Source organism: Microcaecilia unicolor, chromosome 4, assembly GCF_901765095.1.
Source record: "Microcaecilia unicolor chromosome 4, aMicUni1.1, whole genome shotgun sequence".
NCBI lineage: Eukaryota > Metazoa > Chordata > Amphibia > Gymnophiona > Siphonopidae > Microcaecilia > Microcaecilia unicolor.
The window spans coordinates 174735835-174754090 of NC_044034.1; the positions used below are offsets into that span (position 1 = coordinate 174735835).

An 18256-nucleotide genomic window follows, 5' to 3' on the forward strand; every position below is an offset into this window, starting at 1 on the left:
ACCAAAGGTGGCCTCTCATAACCTCCGACCGGTGGGTTCTTCAAATAGTCCGGTTAGGATACACCCTCAATCTGGAATCCAAAACTCCACATTGCCCACCAGGAGCTCATTTTTACAGCTCCCAGCACAGGCAGGTACTTGCAGAGGAACTCTCCGCCCTTCTAAAGGCCAGTGCGGTCGAACTCGTTCCACCAGGGGAAGAAGGGCTGGGATTCTATTCCAGGTACTTCCTTGAGCAATAGAAAACAGGGGATGCTTCCCATCCCAGACCTAAGGGCCTGAACAAATATCTGGTTCGAGAAAAGTTCAGGATGGTTTCCCTAGGCACCCTTCTTCCCGGGATTCAAGAGAATGATTGGCTATGCTCTCTGGACTTAAAGGATGCTTATACACATCTCATTATCTCCAGCTCACAGGAGGTATCTTCAGTTTCGGCTAGGAACACAGCTCTTTCAGTACTGTGTACTGCCGTTTGGTCTGGCATCTGCGCCCAGGGTGTTGACATAGTGCCTAGCTGTAGTCGCAGCATCGCTACGCAGACTGGGAGTGCATGTGTTCCCTTATCTCGACGATTGGCTGGTGAAGAGCACCTCGGAGTCAGGCGCTCTACAGTCCGTGCGAATGACTATTCAGGTGCTAGAACTACTGGGTTTTGTGATCAGTTACATAGTAGCATATAGTAACATAGTAGATGACGGCAGAAAAAGACCTGCATGGTCCATCCAGCCTGCCCAACAAGATAAACTCATATGTGCTACTTTTTGTGTATACCTGACCTTGATTTGTATCTGCCATTTTCAGGTCACAGACCATAGAAGTCTGCCCCAGCACTAGCCACGCCTCCCACCACCCAATCTCAGCTAAGCTTCTGAGGATCCTTTCCTTCTGAACAGGATTCCTTTGTGTTTATCCCACGCATGTTTGAATTCAGTTAATCGTTTCATCACCACCTCTCGCGGGAGGGCATTCCACGTATCCACCACTCTCTCCATGAAAAAATACTTCCTGACATTTTTCTTGTCTGCCCCCCTTCAATCTCATTTCATGTCCTCTAGTTCTACTACTACTTATCATTTCTATAGCACTACTAGACGTACGCAGCGCTGTACACTTGAACATGAAGACAGTCTTTGCTCGACAGAGCTTTCAATCTAATTAGGACAGACAAACAGGACAAACAAGATAAAGGAATGTTAAAGTGAGGATGATAAAATAAGGGTTCTGAACAAGTGAACAAGGGTTAGGAGTTAAAAGCAGCTTCAAAAAGGTGGGCTTTTAGCTTAGATTTGAAGACTGCCAGAGATGGAGCTTGACGTACCAGCTCAGGAAGTCTATTCCAGGCATATGGTGCAGCAAGATAAAATGAACAGAGTCTGGAGTTAGCAGTGGAGGAGAAGGGTGCAGATAAGAGAGATTTACCCAGTGAACGGAGTTCCCGGGGAGGAATGTAGGGAGAGATGAGTGGAGAGGTACTGAGGAGCTGCAGAGTGAATACACTTATAGGTCAATAAGAGGAGTTTGAACTGTATGCGGAAACGGATAGGAAGCCAGTGAAGTGACTTGAGGAAAGGGCTAATATGAGCATAATGACCCTGGCGGAATGTTAGTCGTGCAGCAGAATTTTGAAGAGGAGAGAGATGGCTAAGTGGGAGACCTGTGAGAAGCAAGTTGCAATAGTCTAAGTGAGAGGTGATAAGAGCGTGGATGAGGGTTCTGGTAGTGTGCTCAGAAAGGAAGGGGCGAATTTTGCTGATATAAATGAGAAAGAAACAGGTTTTAGCAGTCTGCTGAATATGTGTAGAGAAGGAGAGGGAGGAGTCGAAGATGACCCCAAGGTTATGAGCTGATGAGACAGGAAGGATGAGAGTGTTATCCACAGAAATAGAGAATGGGGGAAGAGGAAAGGTTGGTTTAGGGAGAAAGATAAGAAGCTCAGTCTTGGTCATGTTTAATTTCAGATGGCGCTGAGACATCCAGGCAGCAATGTCAGACAGGCAGGCTGATACTTTGGCCTGGATTTCGGCTGAGATTTCTGGTGTGAAGAGGTAGATCTGGGAGTCATCAGCGTAAAGATGATACTGAAAACCATGGGATGAGATCAGAGTACCAAGGGAAGAAGTATAGATGGAGAAGAGAAGAGGTCCCAGGACAGATCCCTGAGGTACACCAACTGACAGTGGGATAGAAGTAGAAGGATCCACTATACTAAAGGTACGCTGGGAGAGAAGAAGAAAACCAGGAAAGAACAGAGCCCTAAAATCCAAGTGAGGACAGCGTTTCAAGGAGTAGGCTGTGATCAACAGTGTCAAAAGCAGCAGATCGAGAAGGATGAGGATAGAATAGAGATCTTTGGATCTGGCTAGGAACAGATCATTGGAGACTTTAGCAAGCGCTGTTTCAGTTGAATGAAGGGAGTGAAAGCCAGATTGAAGTGGATCAAGAATAGCTTGAGATGAAAGAAAGTCAAGGCAATGGCGGTGAACGGCACATTCAAGTATCTTGGATAGGAAAGGGAGGAGGGAGTTGGGGCGATATTTGGAAGGACAGGTAGGGTCCAATGAAGGTTTTTTAAGGAGTGGTGTGACTACGGCATGTTTGAAGGCATCAGGAACAGTCGCAGTGGACAATGAAAGATTGAGGATATGACCGATAAACGGGATGACAGTAGGAGAGATAGTGTTAAGAAGATGGGTGGGAATAGGATCAGAGGAACAGGTAGTTAGTAAAGAAGATGTGTAGTTTCTTCTTCAGTAATTTCTGAAAAGGAGGCAGGGGTTGGAGGGTTGAGAGAATGGACTAAAGGAAGGAGAGGTGGAGGTGACCTGGTTGAGAATTCAAGTTTAATCTTGTGAACCTTATGAAAGAGCTCAGCCAGAGTCTGGGGGGAAAGTGAAGGGGGGGTTGAAGGTGAAGGCACTTTGAGGAGAGAGTTCAGTGTGGCAAAGAGATGACGAGGGTTTGAGCTAAGAGAATTAGTCAACTGGATGTAATAGTCCTGTTTGGCAAGTAAAAGAGCAGACTGGAAGGAGGCCAGCAAGAATTTGAAATGTATGAAGTCAGCATGGGCACGGGATTTCAGCCAAAGGTGTTTGGCAGAGCGGGCACAGGACCGTAGGTAGCGGATTCTAGAGGTCAGCCAAGGTTGGGGTTTGGTGTGTTTTACAGAACGGGGAACGAGAGGAGCCGAGAGTATCCAGAGCAGAGGAGAGAATAGTATTATAGGAAGAGACAGCCTCATTGACAGACTTGGATAACATAGTGGTAGAGAAGAGATTTGAAACATTGGAGGACAGAGTAGAAGGGTCAATAGCCTGAAGATTCCTAAATGTATTGGTTAAGATTGGACGGGATTGGGGAGGAGGGTGTTTAAGTGTGAAAGTTATCAGAAGATGGTCAGAGAGGGGAGAGTTGAGGCACAGAAACTGGAGAGTGAGCAGTTTGAGGAGAGGATAAGATCAAGACAGTGGCCGTTCTGGTGAGTGGGGGCAGTGGAGCACAGTTGAAGATTGAAAGAGGATGTTAAAGCAAGAAACTGCGAAGCATAAGAGACAGAGGGATCATTAGCATGAATGTTAAAATCCCCAAGAATGAGGGAAGGAGATGAAGGTTCAAGAAAGAAGGAAAGCCAAGCATCAAAGTCAGTGAGAAAGGAAGAAAGGGACTTATCAGGGGGTCGATAAATAACTGCTACTCGGAGAGGCAGAGGAGCAAATACACCGATGGAGTGGACTTCGAAGGAAGAAAAACAGTGTGACTGGGGTAGAAGAAGAAGTTGAAATCTACAAGAGGGTGAAAGTAGTAGCCCGACACCACCTCCGCGGCCAACCGGGCGAGGAGTATGGGAGAAAAGATAACCTCCATGGCATAGGGCCGCAACTGAAGCAGAGTCTTCAGGGTAAAGCCAAGTTTCAGTTAGGGCAAGCAGATGGAGAGTACGAGAGATAAAGAGGTCATGGATGTAGGAAAGTTTGTTACAGACAGAGCGGGCATTCCACAGAGCGCAATAGAAAGATAGGGAAGGAGGGGGGAAGAGAGGAACAGAAATTAGATTGGAGATATCACGGTGTGACCTGCACAAATAGGATGAGAGCTGATGTGGAGGACCAGGATTGGGATTAATGTCCCCAGCAGAGAGCAGAAGGAGTAAGAGAGTACGGAGAAGAGTAGGAGAGGTACGACGACAGCGATGAAGTCGAGCTGTACTCAGAAAGGGATGAATAGAAGGAAGGAAATGTTTAAGGTTGAGAGCCGAGGAAAAAAGAGATGGTGAGATGATGAATACAGATGGTGGACAATGTGTTCCTGCAGTGTACTGTTTTTTAAGACGGAGAAACAAATTAGGAAGGGACAGTGCCAAGAAGAAAGTGTAGTGGAGCCATAAGTAGTAACTGGGAGAAAACGGCGCACTGCACATAGAGTGGAGGCCCTGAGTGGATCGGAGTGGACCTAGGAGTCACCCCGGATAAGGCAGGATATGCAGATGAGCTGCAAATCCTCCACAGCACCTGAAAGGCAGCCGGTGGTAGAGCTGGGCACCTCTCAGCTGAGGAAAAGGCTTACCAGGGGTTAGGCTGAAGCCAGCATTCCTCCCCCTGAGGGTCGCCTGATCTACTGCCTTCCCATCTCCGGAAAAGGTTCATTTGCGGATTAATACCTTTCAAATATTTGAACGTCTGTATCACATCACCCCTGTTTCTCCTTTCATCCAGGGTATACATGTTCAGGTCAGCAAGTCTCTCCTCATACGTCTTGTAACACAAATCCCATACCATTCTCATAGCTTTTGTTTGCACCGCTTCAATTCTTTTTACATCCTTAGCAAGATATTGTGTTCCAAAATGGAACACAATACTCCAGGTGGGGCCTCACCAATGATTTATACAGGGGCATCAACACCTCCTTTTTTCTGCTGGTCACACCTCTCTCTATACAGCCTAGCAGTCTTCTGGCTACGGCCACCGCCTTGTCACACTGTCGCCTTGTCACACTGTTTCGTCGCCTTCAGATCCTCAGATACTATCACCCCAAGATACCTCTCCCCGTCCGTACATATCAGACTCTCACCGCCTAACACATACGTCTCTCGTGGATTTCTACTCCCTAAGTGCATCACTTTGCATTTCTTCGCATTGAATTTTAATTGCCAAACCTTAGACCAATTACTCCAAGTCCCACCTCACCCCAGTTCAAAAATTGGAATTCATTGGAGCACTGTTGAACACAAAGACAACTCGAGCTTATCTTCCCGAGGCGAGGGCAGACAACCTCCTGTCCCTAGTGTCCATGGTTTGAGCGTCCCTACAGATCACGGCTCGGCAGATGTTGAGACTTCTGGGGCACATGGCCTCCACGGTTCATGTGACTCCCATGGCACGCCTACACATGAGATCAGCTCAATGGACCCTAGCTTCCCAGTGGTATCAAGCTGTGGGGAGTCTAGAGGGTGTGATCCAACTGTCCACCGACTTTCGGAATTCTTTGCAGTGGTGGACAATTCGATCCAATTTGACCTTGGGATGTCCATTCCAAATTCCTTAGCCACAAAACGTACTGACAATGGATGCATCCCTCCTGGGGTGGGGAGCTCATGTAGATGGACTTCACACTCAAGGAGCTTGGTCCTTTCAGGAAAAAGGTCTTCAGATCAATCTCCTGGAATTGCGAGCTGTCTAGAACGCTCTAAAGACTTTCAGAGACCGGCTGTCCAACCAAGCCATATTGATTCAGACAGACAATCAGGTTGCCATTTATTACACCAACAAGCAGGGGACACCAGATCTCGCCCTCTGTCAGGAAGCTGTCCATATGTTGCTTTGGGCACCCATTCACGGCATGTTTCTCCAAGCCACTTATCTGGCAGGCATAAACAACAGTCTGGCCGACAGACTGAGCAGGGTAATGCAACATCATGAATGGTCACTGAACATGGGTGTAGTCCGCAAGATCATCCGAGCGTGGGCCACCCCCTCGGTGGATCTTTTTGCCACTCAGATCAATCACGAGGTCCCTCAGTTCTGTTCCAGGCTTCAGGCCCACGACAGACTAGCGTCAGATGCCTTTCTCCTGCATTGGGGAACAGACCTGTGTGCGTATCCTCCCATACCTCTAATAGGGAAGACTTTGCTGAAACTCAAACAAGACTGTGGAACCATGATTCTGATAGCACCCTTCTGGCCACATCAGATTTGGTTCTCTCTTCTTCTGGAGTTGTCCTCCGAGGAACCGTGGAGATTGGAATGTTTTCTGACCCTCATCACTCAGAACGAGGGGGTTGCTTTTACATCCCAACCTCCAGTCTCTGGCTCTCACGGCCTGGATGTTGAGAGCTTAGAATTCGCCTCCGTGGGTCTTTCAGAGGGTGTCTCTCGAGTCTTGCTTCCAGAAAAGATTCCACTGAAAAGAGTTACTCTTTTAAATAGAGGAGGTTTGCCGTCTGGTATGATAGCAAGGCCCTAGACCCTCTTTCTTGTCCTACACAGACCCTGCTTGAATACCTTCTGCACTTGTCAGAGTCTCAAAACCAAATCCTAAGAGTTCAGCTTAGTGCAATTAATTCTTATCATTGCCGTGTAGAGGGTAAACCTAACTCTGGACAGCCTTTAGTTCGCTTCATGATAGGTTTGCTTTTGTCAAAGCCCCCTGTCAGACCTTCACCAGTGTCATGGGATCTCAACATCGTTCTCACCCAGCTGATGAAAGCTCCTTTTGAGCCACTGAATTCTTGCTATCTAAAGTATTTGACTTGGAAGGTCATTTTCTTGGTGGCTTTTAACTTCAGCTCGTAGGGTCAGTGAGCTTCAGGCCTTGCTGGTGCATCAAGTTTCATCACAAGGTGGTGTCGGAGTTCCATCTGAACCAGTCAGTTGTCTTGTCAATATTCTTTCCCCATTCTCATACCCGCCCTGGCGAAAGCAGTTTGCATACCTTGGACTGCAAGAGAGCATTGGCTTTTTATGTGAAGCGGACACAGCGCTTCACAGTCCGCCCAGTTGTTTGTTTCTTTCGATCCCAACAGGAGGGGAGTCGCCATCGGAAAACGCACGATCTCCAATTGGCTAGCAGATTGCATTTCCTTTACTTATGACTCTTGAGGGCCATGTCAAGGCTCATAATGTTAGCCATGGCTGCGTCAGTGGCCCACTTGAAGTCGGCTTCCATTGAAGAGATTTGCAAAGCAGCAATGTGGTCATCAGTCCACACATTCACATCTCTCTACTGCCTTCAGCAGGATACCTGACGCGACAGTCAGTTTAGGCAGGCAGTGCTGGAGAATCTGGGGTTTAGAATCGAACTCCTCCCCCCCCCCCCCCCCCCCCCTCCCAGACCCATTTTGATTCTGTTCCAGGTTGCATTCTGTTGATTTTTTTTTTCAGGTCAATCTATGTTATGTTCTCGCCGTTGTGAGGCTCAATTGACCAATGTTCATTGTTTTGAGTGAGCCTGGTTGTTAGGGATACCCCACATGTGAGAACAAGCAGCCTGCTTGTCCTCGGAGAAAGCGAAGATACTTATCTATAGCAGGTATTCTGTGAGGACAGCAGGCTGATTGTTCTCACAAACCCGCCTTCCTCCCCTTTGGAGTTTTCTTGTTTATATGCTTTTTGATTAAACTGAAGAGGCATGCTCGGCGGGCAGGAAGTCGTTCACGCATGCATGGTTCGCGCTGTCCTCGTGATGGAACTCTCTGGAAAGACTTTGGTTTTATTTTGCTTGCAAAATTTTTTGCTGATTCTTGGGCCGCCGTGGACGTCGACCCACATGTGAGAACGATCAGCCTGCTGTCCTCGGAGAATACCTGCTACAGGTAAGTATCTTCGCTTTTGCTGCTGGTGTTTTGAGGTCTTGAAATCTCGCTCAGCTTGAACCCTTCATAAGCTGGATGTCTACAGAGCATTGTTGTGAAATCTCAAGGTTACAAATGACTTGGGACAAACTGGCAATCTTTGCTGTTTTATGGTCCGTGCAAGAGAGGGGCAACGTTAAGTTGTTGTTTTTTTTTTTTCTTCTGGTGTGTTGGATTAAAGCCACTATAATCGACTATATTGGTTCAAAGTAATCATACCAGGGCTGTGGGCTCACTCGACAAAGAGTTCAGGCAATCTCCTGGGCATAAGGTTGAGCGTCATTTGATATACTGCCTGTTTAGATTACTTTCAAGGTGGTTTACAGAATACAATGTCTTACAGAGTACAATTAAAAGAAACATATACAAAGTACAAGAAAATATCTATCTGTGAGGCAGCAACCTGCTCATCTCTGCATTCATTTGTAAAACACTATAAGCTTGACATATTGGCTAGAGGTAAAAGCACCTTTGGGCATGGCTGTGGTAGACTAAGCTTTACCTTCCTCCTGAGGAATAGAACTCTTATACATTGCACATGTCTGGACTGCTGTAGCAGGATGAAAAGGGGTATGAAATTTAGTCATATCTGTAAACTTTCTATCCTTGATTCCTGCTAGACTAGTCCAGTATCCTGCCCAGGAAGACGGTGGGCTAAGGGATCTTTTCCACATCTTGTCTGTGGTTTTGCTCTGTTGCCCCTCTATCTCTTCCTTGCTGAGTGTTCAAGGGGGTTTTGTTCTGATTGGGGTCCCTAGGGGTCTGTTCTTATGTGCTATGAGTTTCCAGGCAGCACCTCTACTTATTTGGATGATGTCACTGGAAAGTGTGTTTTCCGTTTCCATCTGCTTGTTGGGAGACCTAACGTTGGGAGACCTAACCTACTCAACTGGACTAGTCTAGTAGGAATCAAGGAAAGGAAATGAAAAGATAATCACTAAATTTCCCCTTGGCCCCTGGGGTTGTATTCAGACACACTCCTTAACAGGAATCTGTATTTGGTCTTTCCTCCTTCCCAAACCCTACATTCGGCCCCCCCCCCCCCCCCCCCCCCCCCCCCCGAAACATTTCTCTTGACTAGCATCATAGACTCTTGCCCTCAGACCTAGGTGTGAATTATTTGAACACAATTTCTATAGCTGTGCTTTTCTGGTTATTTTTTGTAAGTTAAGTATTTGAAATGTGTTTTTCCTCAGAAATTGACCAGAACAAAGATCGTATGTTGGAGATCCTTGAAGGGAAAGGACTTAGTTTCTTGTTTCCACTTATGAAACTGGAGAAAGAACTGCTGAAACAAATAATGTTAGATCCATCCCCTCAAACAATCTATAAGTGGATTAAAGATAACATTTCACCTAAGCTTCATATAGATAAGGGATTTGTGAATATTTTGATGACCAGGTGAGACATTTTAATCTGCCTTAACTGCACAAGTATGACATATTTTTTTTATATTGCTTTTTTGGGGGGGACTTGTATCTGACAATACTGATTCCACAACCTGTGTGTGTGCGTTCATTTTCTAAATTCATTTTAAAACAAGTCATTCTTGAGCTCCCCTTGATTTGATTCCCAGACCCAGCTTCTGCTCCCAGGTCTAGCTGGGAATGCTTCAGGCAGGGTTTACAGCACTTAGGTTGCAAGAGAATCACAGACATTGCACAGTGGTAATGTACTAGGTTCCTGAGGGAGCCTTTATATGGCCTGGGGATATGTATTGATATAAAATAAGAGAAACCTGTGCAATTGAGAATGAAGTCTCCATGGCACTGTAACCCAGTTTTATAGGCTTGTTCTAACTGAATGAGAAGCTCAAAAGGAACATAAAGACTGGTAGATAAAAGAAAATCTTATTTATTTGCTGTTTGTCATTTGTAAACTCATGTGACAATGTGTGGTGGCTCCTGAATGTGTTGTATTGATTTCTAGTACAGTATTTTGCCACTCTAAAATCTTGGTCTCGCATGAAATAAATGTCGAACACAAGGAGATGTTTATGCTCCCTCTCTTTCATCCTTCCATGTGAAATACTTAACTTGCTTCCTTATCGGTCCTGCTAGACCAGTCCAAACAAATGGGTTATGTCCCCTACCGAGAGAAAGTAGACGGGGGTGGGGGGAGCTCAGAGCTGACTTAATTTCCTTATTTATTTATTTATTTATTGGGAGGGGGGGGGGGGGGAGCGTGCTAGCAGTATCTTCAGCTCCTTCATGCTATCTGTTGGAGAGAAGTACTGATATGTGGCCTAGTGCAGCAACTGAGTAGGTATATAGACAATCGGAGGAATGCTCTGGGCAGCAGTTATTTGGGGATGATTTCCCTCCCTACCTTGGGAGCAGGCTCTGTTGAGTTCTCATACCAGTAGGTAAAGTGCCTGTCACTTCAGGATTTGCTGTTATCCTTACCTTTGAGAACAGAGATGCAGTAATGGCTGGTTTTGATGATTTTCTGCTTATTAATTTCCAAATAACTTCTTTCAGCTTTTTACAGTATATTTCTAATGAGGTATGCCCGTCTGAAGAAGCCGATCTTTCATCTGCTCCTTCCAAAGAGCAACTAGAACAGGAGAAACAACTGCTTCTCTCTTTTAAGCCAGTAATGCAGAAGTTCCTACATGACCATGTTGATCTACAAGTTAGTGCTCTGTATGCACTTCAGGTGCACTGCCACAACAAGAACTTTCCAAAAGGTGAGACAAGCAGCTGATATAGTCAAATTGTTTTCTGAACTTTTTGTGGAGCAGAAAATAAAACACAGGATTGATTCTAAAATGTTAAACTTCAGTGCCATCTTCTCTAAAACCACCAGTGTTCTGATGTATATCCTAGAGCTTTCTGGTGACCTCTCATCCAGTAAGATTTTCAGGCTATCCACAATATGCATGAATATCATAACGCATAGTCATACTGAATAGACTGAATACAATAGGATGCGGGTTCACCTGGACAAATTGGGGAAGTCTTATTATATGTAAATTAATATTCTCATAGCCCTAGGCAGGAGTAATTTAAGGAAATACTACTTTATGGAAAGAGTGGTGGATGTGTGGCACAGCCTCCCAGTGAATGTGGTGAAGATGAAAACTTTCTGAATTCAAGAAAGCGTGGGAGAAGCACATAGGATCTCTTAGGGAGAGGACGATAGTAGATGGTACAGTTGGGCAGACTGGATAGGTCATATGGTCTTTATCTGCCGTATCAAACAAACTAACTATTACTATATTGAAGAATGTGCTAAGTTTACTTTGCTCTTCCTTTTTTGAAACTTGTGCTTTCTTTAATGTAGGCATGTTACTGCGCTTCTTTGTTCATTTTTATGATATGGAAATTATTGAAGAAGAAGCTTTCTTGGCGTGGAAGGAGGACATTACGCAAGAGTTTCCAGGGAAGGGAAAAGCTTTGTTCCAGGTAAACTTACAAAATGGTGTTTCTAGAACTGTTAGCTTGTTCAGTCTTTTTAGTAAAATACCTCCATCCTGTATAGTTGGAAAATAGCTAAAATTGGAAAATAGCTAAAATGTGTAAAGAGATTTCTCCGAGGACAAGCAGGCTGCTTGTTCTCACATGTGGGTTGGCGTCCACGGCGGCCCCAGAAAGAGATCTTCCAGCAAAATCTTCAAAACCTTTGCGTCAGCCAGTAGAGCGTGGAACGGGCGCACCGCTCATGCGCGGCCATCTTCCCGCGTGCGTCCGTTCCCTCAGTTTTTTCTTTTCCGCGGTGGAGAGTGGCTGCGTGTTGGTCTGTCTCCTGTAGGTCCCAGGAAAAACTTGAGCACCCTTTTTCGCGTTTAGTGCGTTTTTTTGTTTTAGGTCGCCTTTTTCCTTGTCTTTTTGTTTCCAGTATAAAAAAAAAACCAAAACCTCTTTTTCTTAGTTTTTTGCCCTGGTAAGTTTTCTTTCGATTTCCGTTGAGGCCTTTTTGGTCGCTTGTCCGCGGTTCTCCCCTTTTGTGCCCTTTGTTGGCACGATCGAGCCGTTTGATTTCGCTGCCGTGATTTTTCCGCTGATGTCATCAAAGCCTCCCAGCGGCTTCAAGAAGTGTGCCTGGTGCCAGCGGTCTATCTCGAGCACTGATCCGCACTCCTGGTGCGTCCAGTACCTTGGGCCCTACCATCGCCCAGACGCTTGTATGTTGTGTCTGAGTTTAAAAAAGCGGACACAGGCGTCGAGAACAGCTCTTCGGGACCGTCTTTTCGGAGCTCCGACTGATTCCTCGGCGTCGACATCGGCACCAGGGATGACATCGGGAGCGCAGGTAATGGCTGTCCGAACTTCACCTTTAGCTGGTAGCAGTGAGCCGTTGAGTGGGTCTCCACCCATCTCGAAGACTCCTGCTGGGCAGGCGCACCGACCCCGAGGATGCGTGTGGATTCCACATCTTCTTTGTCGGTACCGAGGAGTACCGGTGACGTGCTTCGAGCGAAGGCTAAGAAGCATCGGCACCGGTCTCCTTCGAGGCGTGGTACCGGGAGCTCTGGGGCGTCAAAGAATTCGGCACCCGGAAAGCGTCGACGCCGGGAGGAGCGCTCCCCCGCCATACAAGAGGTGTTGGTGCGTCGATCTCCGGACAGCTTGGTACCGTCTCCCAGGCCTTCGCAGATTCTGACTTCGACTCCTGCACCGGCCTCCCAGCCTTCCTCGACAGCAACTCTGGAGGAGAGCATCCGAGCCAGGCCTTCTGGAAGGGCTGCTGCAGCGCTCTGTTCTGGTACCAGGGGTGCTTGCGCCTCCGGTACCGCCGATGGAAGTGGTGGGTGGCTCAGTGCCTGTGGTGAGGTCTCCGACGCCGGTACCGCTTGCGGCATCGGCTGCCACCCAGGTCGACTCCCTGTTGACGTCGATGGAGGGAGCTTCGTCGCCACCGGCATGGTAGTGGACCTCTCGACATCGCCATCGAGGACATAGTTCCTCGGTGTTGAGACGGGCCCGGTTTCGGAATGTAGTTCGTGAACTCTTGTCCGATACCGAGGAGGATGCCTCCTGGGATGAAGGGGAACACCCCAGATATTTCTCTTCCGTGGAATCTTGTGGCCTTCCTTCTGATCCCACTCCTTCCCCTGAGAGGAAGCTTTCGCCACCTAAAGAGTCATCCACTGCCCCTCTGCATAATGTCCTCAAAGAGACATTGCTCAGGAACTGGATGAAACCTTTATCTAATCCCACCATTCCCAAGAAAGCAGAGTCCTAATATCGGATCCATGGGGAACCTGAGTTGATGAGGTCGCAGTTACCTCACGACTCTGCGGTTGTGGATTCCGCTCTCAAGAGAGCCAGAAGTACTAGAGATTTCGCCTCGGCGCCCCCGGGGCGAGAAGCTAGGACTTTAGACTGTTTTGGGAGGAAGGCCTCAGTTGCCTCATGATTCTGGAGTTGTGGATCTGGCCCTAAAGAAGGCTAAGAGTTCTAGGGAGCATGCTTCGGCGCCCCCGGGCAAAGACTCTAGAACCTTAGACTCCTTTGGGAGGAGGCCTACCATTCTTCTATGCTCGTGTCCAAAATTCAGTCCTACCAGCTCTACACGAGCATCCACATGCGGAACAATGTTAAGCAACTGGCGGACTTGGTGGATAAGCTTCCTCTGGAGCACGCCAGGCCTTTTCAGGAGCTGGTCAGGCAGCTGAAGGCGTGCCGTAAATTCCTGTCCAGGGGTGCTTATGACTCTCTTGATGTTGCATCCAGATCCGCTGCTCAAGGTATAGTGATGTGCAGACTTTTCATTGCTGCGTGCCTCTGACCTGGACAATCGGACCCAGCAGCGGCTTGCGGATGTTCCTTGCCGGGGGGATAATATTTTTGGTGAGAAGGTCGAGCAGGTGGTAGAGCAACTCCACCAGCGGGAAACCGCCCTCGACAAACTCTCCCACCAGGCGCCTTCAGCATCTACCTCAACAGGTAGACGATTTTTTCAGGGGAAGGAGGAATGCTCCCTATACTTATAATAACTTATAATAAGCGTAGGTACAATCCACCTTCCTGACAGCCTTCTCAGGCTCAGCCCCAGCGTGCTCGTTCACGTCAACAGTGTGCGCCCATGCAGGCCCCTGCAGCTCCCCAGCAAAAGCAAGGGACGAGCTTTTGACTGGCTCCAGCTGAACATAGCTGCCATACACGTACCTATGCCGGACGATCTACCGGTTGGAGGGAGGTTAAAATTTTTTCACCAAAGGTGGCCTCTTCATAACCTCCGACCGGTGGGTTCTTCAAATAGTCCGGTTGGGGTACTCCCTCAATTTGATCTCCAGACCTCCAAATTGTCCACCGGGAGCTCAGTCTTTCAGCTTACAGCACAGGCAGGTACTTGCAGAGGAACTCTCCGCCCTTCTCAACGCCAATGTTGTCAAGTCCGTTCCACCAGGGCAAGAAGGGCTGGGATTCTATTCCAGGTACTTCTTGTGCAAAAGAAAACAGGGGGGATGCGTCCCATCCTAGACCTAAGGGCCCTGAACAAATATCTGGTCAGAGAAAAGTTCAGGATGGTTTTCCTGGGCACCCTTCTTCTCACGATTCAGAAAAATGATTGGCTATGCTCTCTGGACTTAAAGGATACTTATACTCACATTCCGATACTTCCAGCTCACAGGAAATATCTGTGATTCCGTCTGGGAACACTGCACTTTCAGAATTGTGTGCTGCCCTTTGGGCTTGCCTCCGTGCCCAGGGTGTTCACAAAATGCATGGCGGTGGTTGCAGCGTCGCTATGCAGACTGGGAGTGCATGTGTTCCCTTATCTCGACGATTGGCTGGTGAAGAACACCTCGGAGGCAGGAGCTCTTCAGTCTATGCAAATGACTGTTCGTCTCTTGGAGCTACTGGGGTTTGTCATCAATTACCCAAAGTCCCACCTTCTTCCAGTTCAACAACTAGAATTCATAGGAGCTCTGCTGGGCTCTGACAGCCCGGGCCTATCTTCCCGAGACGAGAGCAGACAACCTTCTGTCTCTCGTTTCCATGGCCTGGGCATCTCAGCAGATCACAGCTCGGCAGATGTTGAGACTTCTCGGCCATATGGCCTCCACAGTTCATGTGACGCCCATGGCACGCCTGCACATGAGATCTGCTCAATGGACCCTAGCTTCCCAGTGGTGTCAAGCTTCGGGGAATCTAGAGGATGTGATCCAGCTGTCCACCGATTTTCACAATTCCCTTCAGTGGTGGACAATTCAATCCAATTTGACCCTGGGACGTCCCTTCCATACATTTTTATGTAAACAGCTCTACTGTGGCAGAGCAGTATGACAAGTTTTAATAAACATATAATTAGTTCATTGTTCAGGTAGTAAAGTGAAGATACATACCTGTAGCAGGTATTTTCTGAGCACAGCAGGCTGATTGTTCTCACAAACCCGCCCACCTCCCCTTTGTAGGAGTTTTGTTTATTTGCTTTTTGATTAAAGTGAGCGGCAAATTGGTCCGCGCATGAGCAGTGCGCGTTGCACGCGCGCCAGAAGACTCTGGCAAGATTTTTTTTAAATATTTTGCTTGCAAAAATGGCGGTTCCTGGGCCAACGTGGACATCGATCCACATGTGAGAACAATCAGCCTGCTGTCCTTGCTGTCACTTTACTACCTGAACGATTAACTAATTATATGTTTGTTTATTAAAACTTGTCATACTGCTCTGCCATAGTAGAGCTGTTTACATAAAAATTACAAAATGTATTAATAGGACAAAGGAAAGAAACGCCATATAAATAATAGAAAATATATTCATTCACGCTTAAAAAGAGGAAAAGTAGGGTAGGTGGAACATTGCAAACAAAATTCCTAGTCTGGCTGGTTCATCACCTCATGTCCCAATGTTTTATCATGTTAGTCTCTGACGAAACGCCTAGCCACCCACCTGGGGTTACCCCTCGGCCACTTAGATCTATCCCCAGCTCAGTCAGCCTACACCTGCTGCTTGTGCTCAACACTAGCACCCTTCTCCCACCGACTGGGTCACAACCGCCTCTGGGTGAGTCTACCGCTCTCAAATTATTCCCAGTGATTTCTAGGCTACTGGAGCCACACTCTGTGGTCCCATAGTTCCCAGAAAGCACTCGCAGACCCAACACACAAACCACCAGGATACTTTATTAGTCCAGAGAGGTAGAACAAACAATTGTTTATTCTCAGAACTTGAAACAGTGGACAAAAATGTGCAGTTGGCAAACAGTAACAGGTAACTGAAATATGGATCAATTATAAACTAACTAGATATTTGTATACTTTCTAAGCAGTACCTGGGAAGGTCAGGACATAAATTCACCGAGCCTCAGCAAAGAGATCTCTCTTTTTCCTCCCTGGCTGAAACTGAAGCAACAGTCAGCATCATTTGGGTTATTTTCAAAGCTCAGGCCAGTCAGAGCCCAGAACAGTCAAGTTTGAAGTAAAAACTGGTTTCTTCACAGTCTCAGTGAGACAAAACTAATTTTGTTTTAAAGTTTACATTCCTTAGCATCCCTCCTGACCGGCCCAGAATGTGACTGATGGGTTGTGCACTCCTTCCAGCAGGTGGAGACTGACTCTCGTGAGAGCCAATAAGAGCCCTGATTAGCTAGAGTGAGATTCAGTATTCTCCGTCTCCAGCAGGTGGAAGGATGTGAGCCCTTCAGTCTTTCTAATTTCTGTCTTTGCCTTTACTGCAGAATAATTCTGTTTATTTTCTATACATTCTGTGCTCTGGTGTTTCTCTGAAAGTTGGAGGCTGAGGCCCATGAGGGTTCTCTGTAAGCCTTGGGGATGCTAAACTCAGGTGGCCGGGTCTCCTCCCCCCCCCCCCCCCCCCCTAAATCTTCCCAAATGTTTGTTGGATTGCCTATATCTTCAGTTGGCTGAAGTTTTGGTTTGGCACTGCCTCAGCCCCTTTGTGGGAAGGGTGTCCTGAGAGCCGGGAGAGACAGCCAAGCTGCTTCTGAGAAGCAAAGCAGCTCTATTTTGCCTGCTTTCTGCAGCCATACCCTTTTATTGGGTTTGCTGCTTGTTAACTGTCTTTCCACGCTTGGGAGAGTATCAAGACCAAAAAAAAAAAAAAGCCGAGTTCACTGGTCTCAGCTATGACAGAGAATCTGAGGCGTTTCAGGGTCTGCAAAACAGGGTCATTTAGGGGCAGTCAGCTCCCAGTGATTTCTCTTCTGAGTCGGCAGTTTTTTTTTTTTAATACAGTGGCTTTCTTCACCGCTGTGGGAAGCCGATTAGCATTGGCTGCAGTTTGACAGGAAACGCCGCCATTTTTTTTGCAGAGCTACACAGTTCAGGCAGAGATGCCGGCTTTCTCTTACTGCCGCAGTTTCTTCTCTCATTGCTGTGGGAACCCAATTAGTGTCAGTTTCAGTTCGGCAGGGTTCCAGAGGAGATCCGGGAAATTATAGACCGGTGAGTCTGACGTCGGTGCCGGGCAAGATGGTGGAGGCTATTATTAAGAATAAAATTGCAGAGCATATACAAAAACATGGACTGATGAGACAAAGTCAGCACGGATTTAGTGAAGGGAAGTCTTGCCTCACCAATCTAATGCATTTTTTTGAGGGGGTAAGCAAACATGTGGACAATGGGGAGCCGGTTGATATTGTATATCTGGATTTTCAGAAGGCGTTTGACAAAGTGCCGCACGAAAGACTCCTGAAGAAATTGCAGAGTCATGGAATCGGAGGTAGGGTATTATTATGGATTAAGAACTGGTTGAAAGATAGGAAGCAGAGAGTAGGATTGCGTGGCCAGTATTCTCAGTGGAGGAGGGTAGTTAGTGGGGTCCCGCAGGGGTCTGTGCTGGGTCCGTTGCTTTTTAATGTATTTATAAATGACCTAGAGATGGGAATAACTAGTGAGGTAATTAAATTCGCCGATGACACAAAATTATTCAGGGTCGTCAAGTCGCAGGAGGAATGTGAACGATTACAGGAGGACCTTGCGAGACTGGGAGAATGGGCGTGCAAGTGGCAGATGAAGTTCAATGTTGACAAGTGCAAAGTGATGCATGTGGGTAAGAGGAACCCGAATTATAGCTACGTCTTGCAAGGTTCCGCGTTGCAGTACGGATCAAGAAGGGATCTGGGTGTCGTCGTCGATGATACGCTGAACCTTCTGCTCAGTGTGCTGCTGCGGCCTAGAAAGCGAATAGAATGTTGGGTGTTATTAAGAAGGTATGGAGTCCAGGGTGTGCGGATGTTATAATGGTTATGCGCTCCATGGTTGCGACCCGCACCTGGAGTATTGTGTTCAGTACTGGTCTCCGTATCTCAAAAAAGATATAGTAGAATTGGAAAAGGTACAGCGAAGGGCGCGAAAAATGATAGTGGGGTGGGACGACTTTCCTATGAAAAGAGGCTGAGAAGGCTAGGGCTTTTCAGCTTGGAGAAGAGACGGCTGAGGGGAGATATGATAGAAGTGTAAAAATAATGAGTGGAATGGATCGGGTGGATGTGAAGCGACTGTT

At 47.2% G+C, this 18256-nt stretch overlaps 1 protein-coding gene across 1 annotated transcript in view; it reads left to right on the plus strand.

Annotated features, from left to right (window-relative positions):
• The window catches only part of EIF4G2 (eukaryotic translation initiation factor 4 gamma 2), a 269422-nt gene that overhangs the window by 214653 nt on the left and 36513 nt on the right, over positions 1–18256 (plus strand). The window contains exons 15-17 of the mRNA XM_030202439.1: positions 9040–9244; positions 10324–10532; positions 11129–11250. Of these exons, the coding sequence (XP_030058299.1) occupies positions 9040–9244; positions 10324–10532; positions 11129–11250 (536 nt within the window). The remainder of the gene's footprint in view (positions 1–9039; positions 9245–10323; positions 10533–11128; positions 11251–18256) is intronic.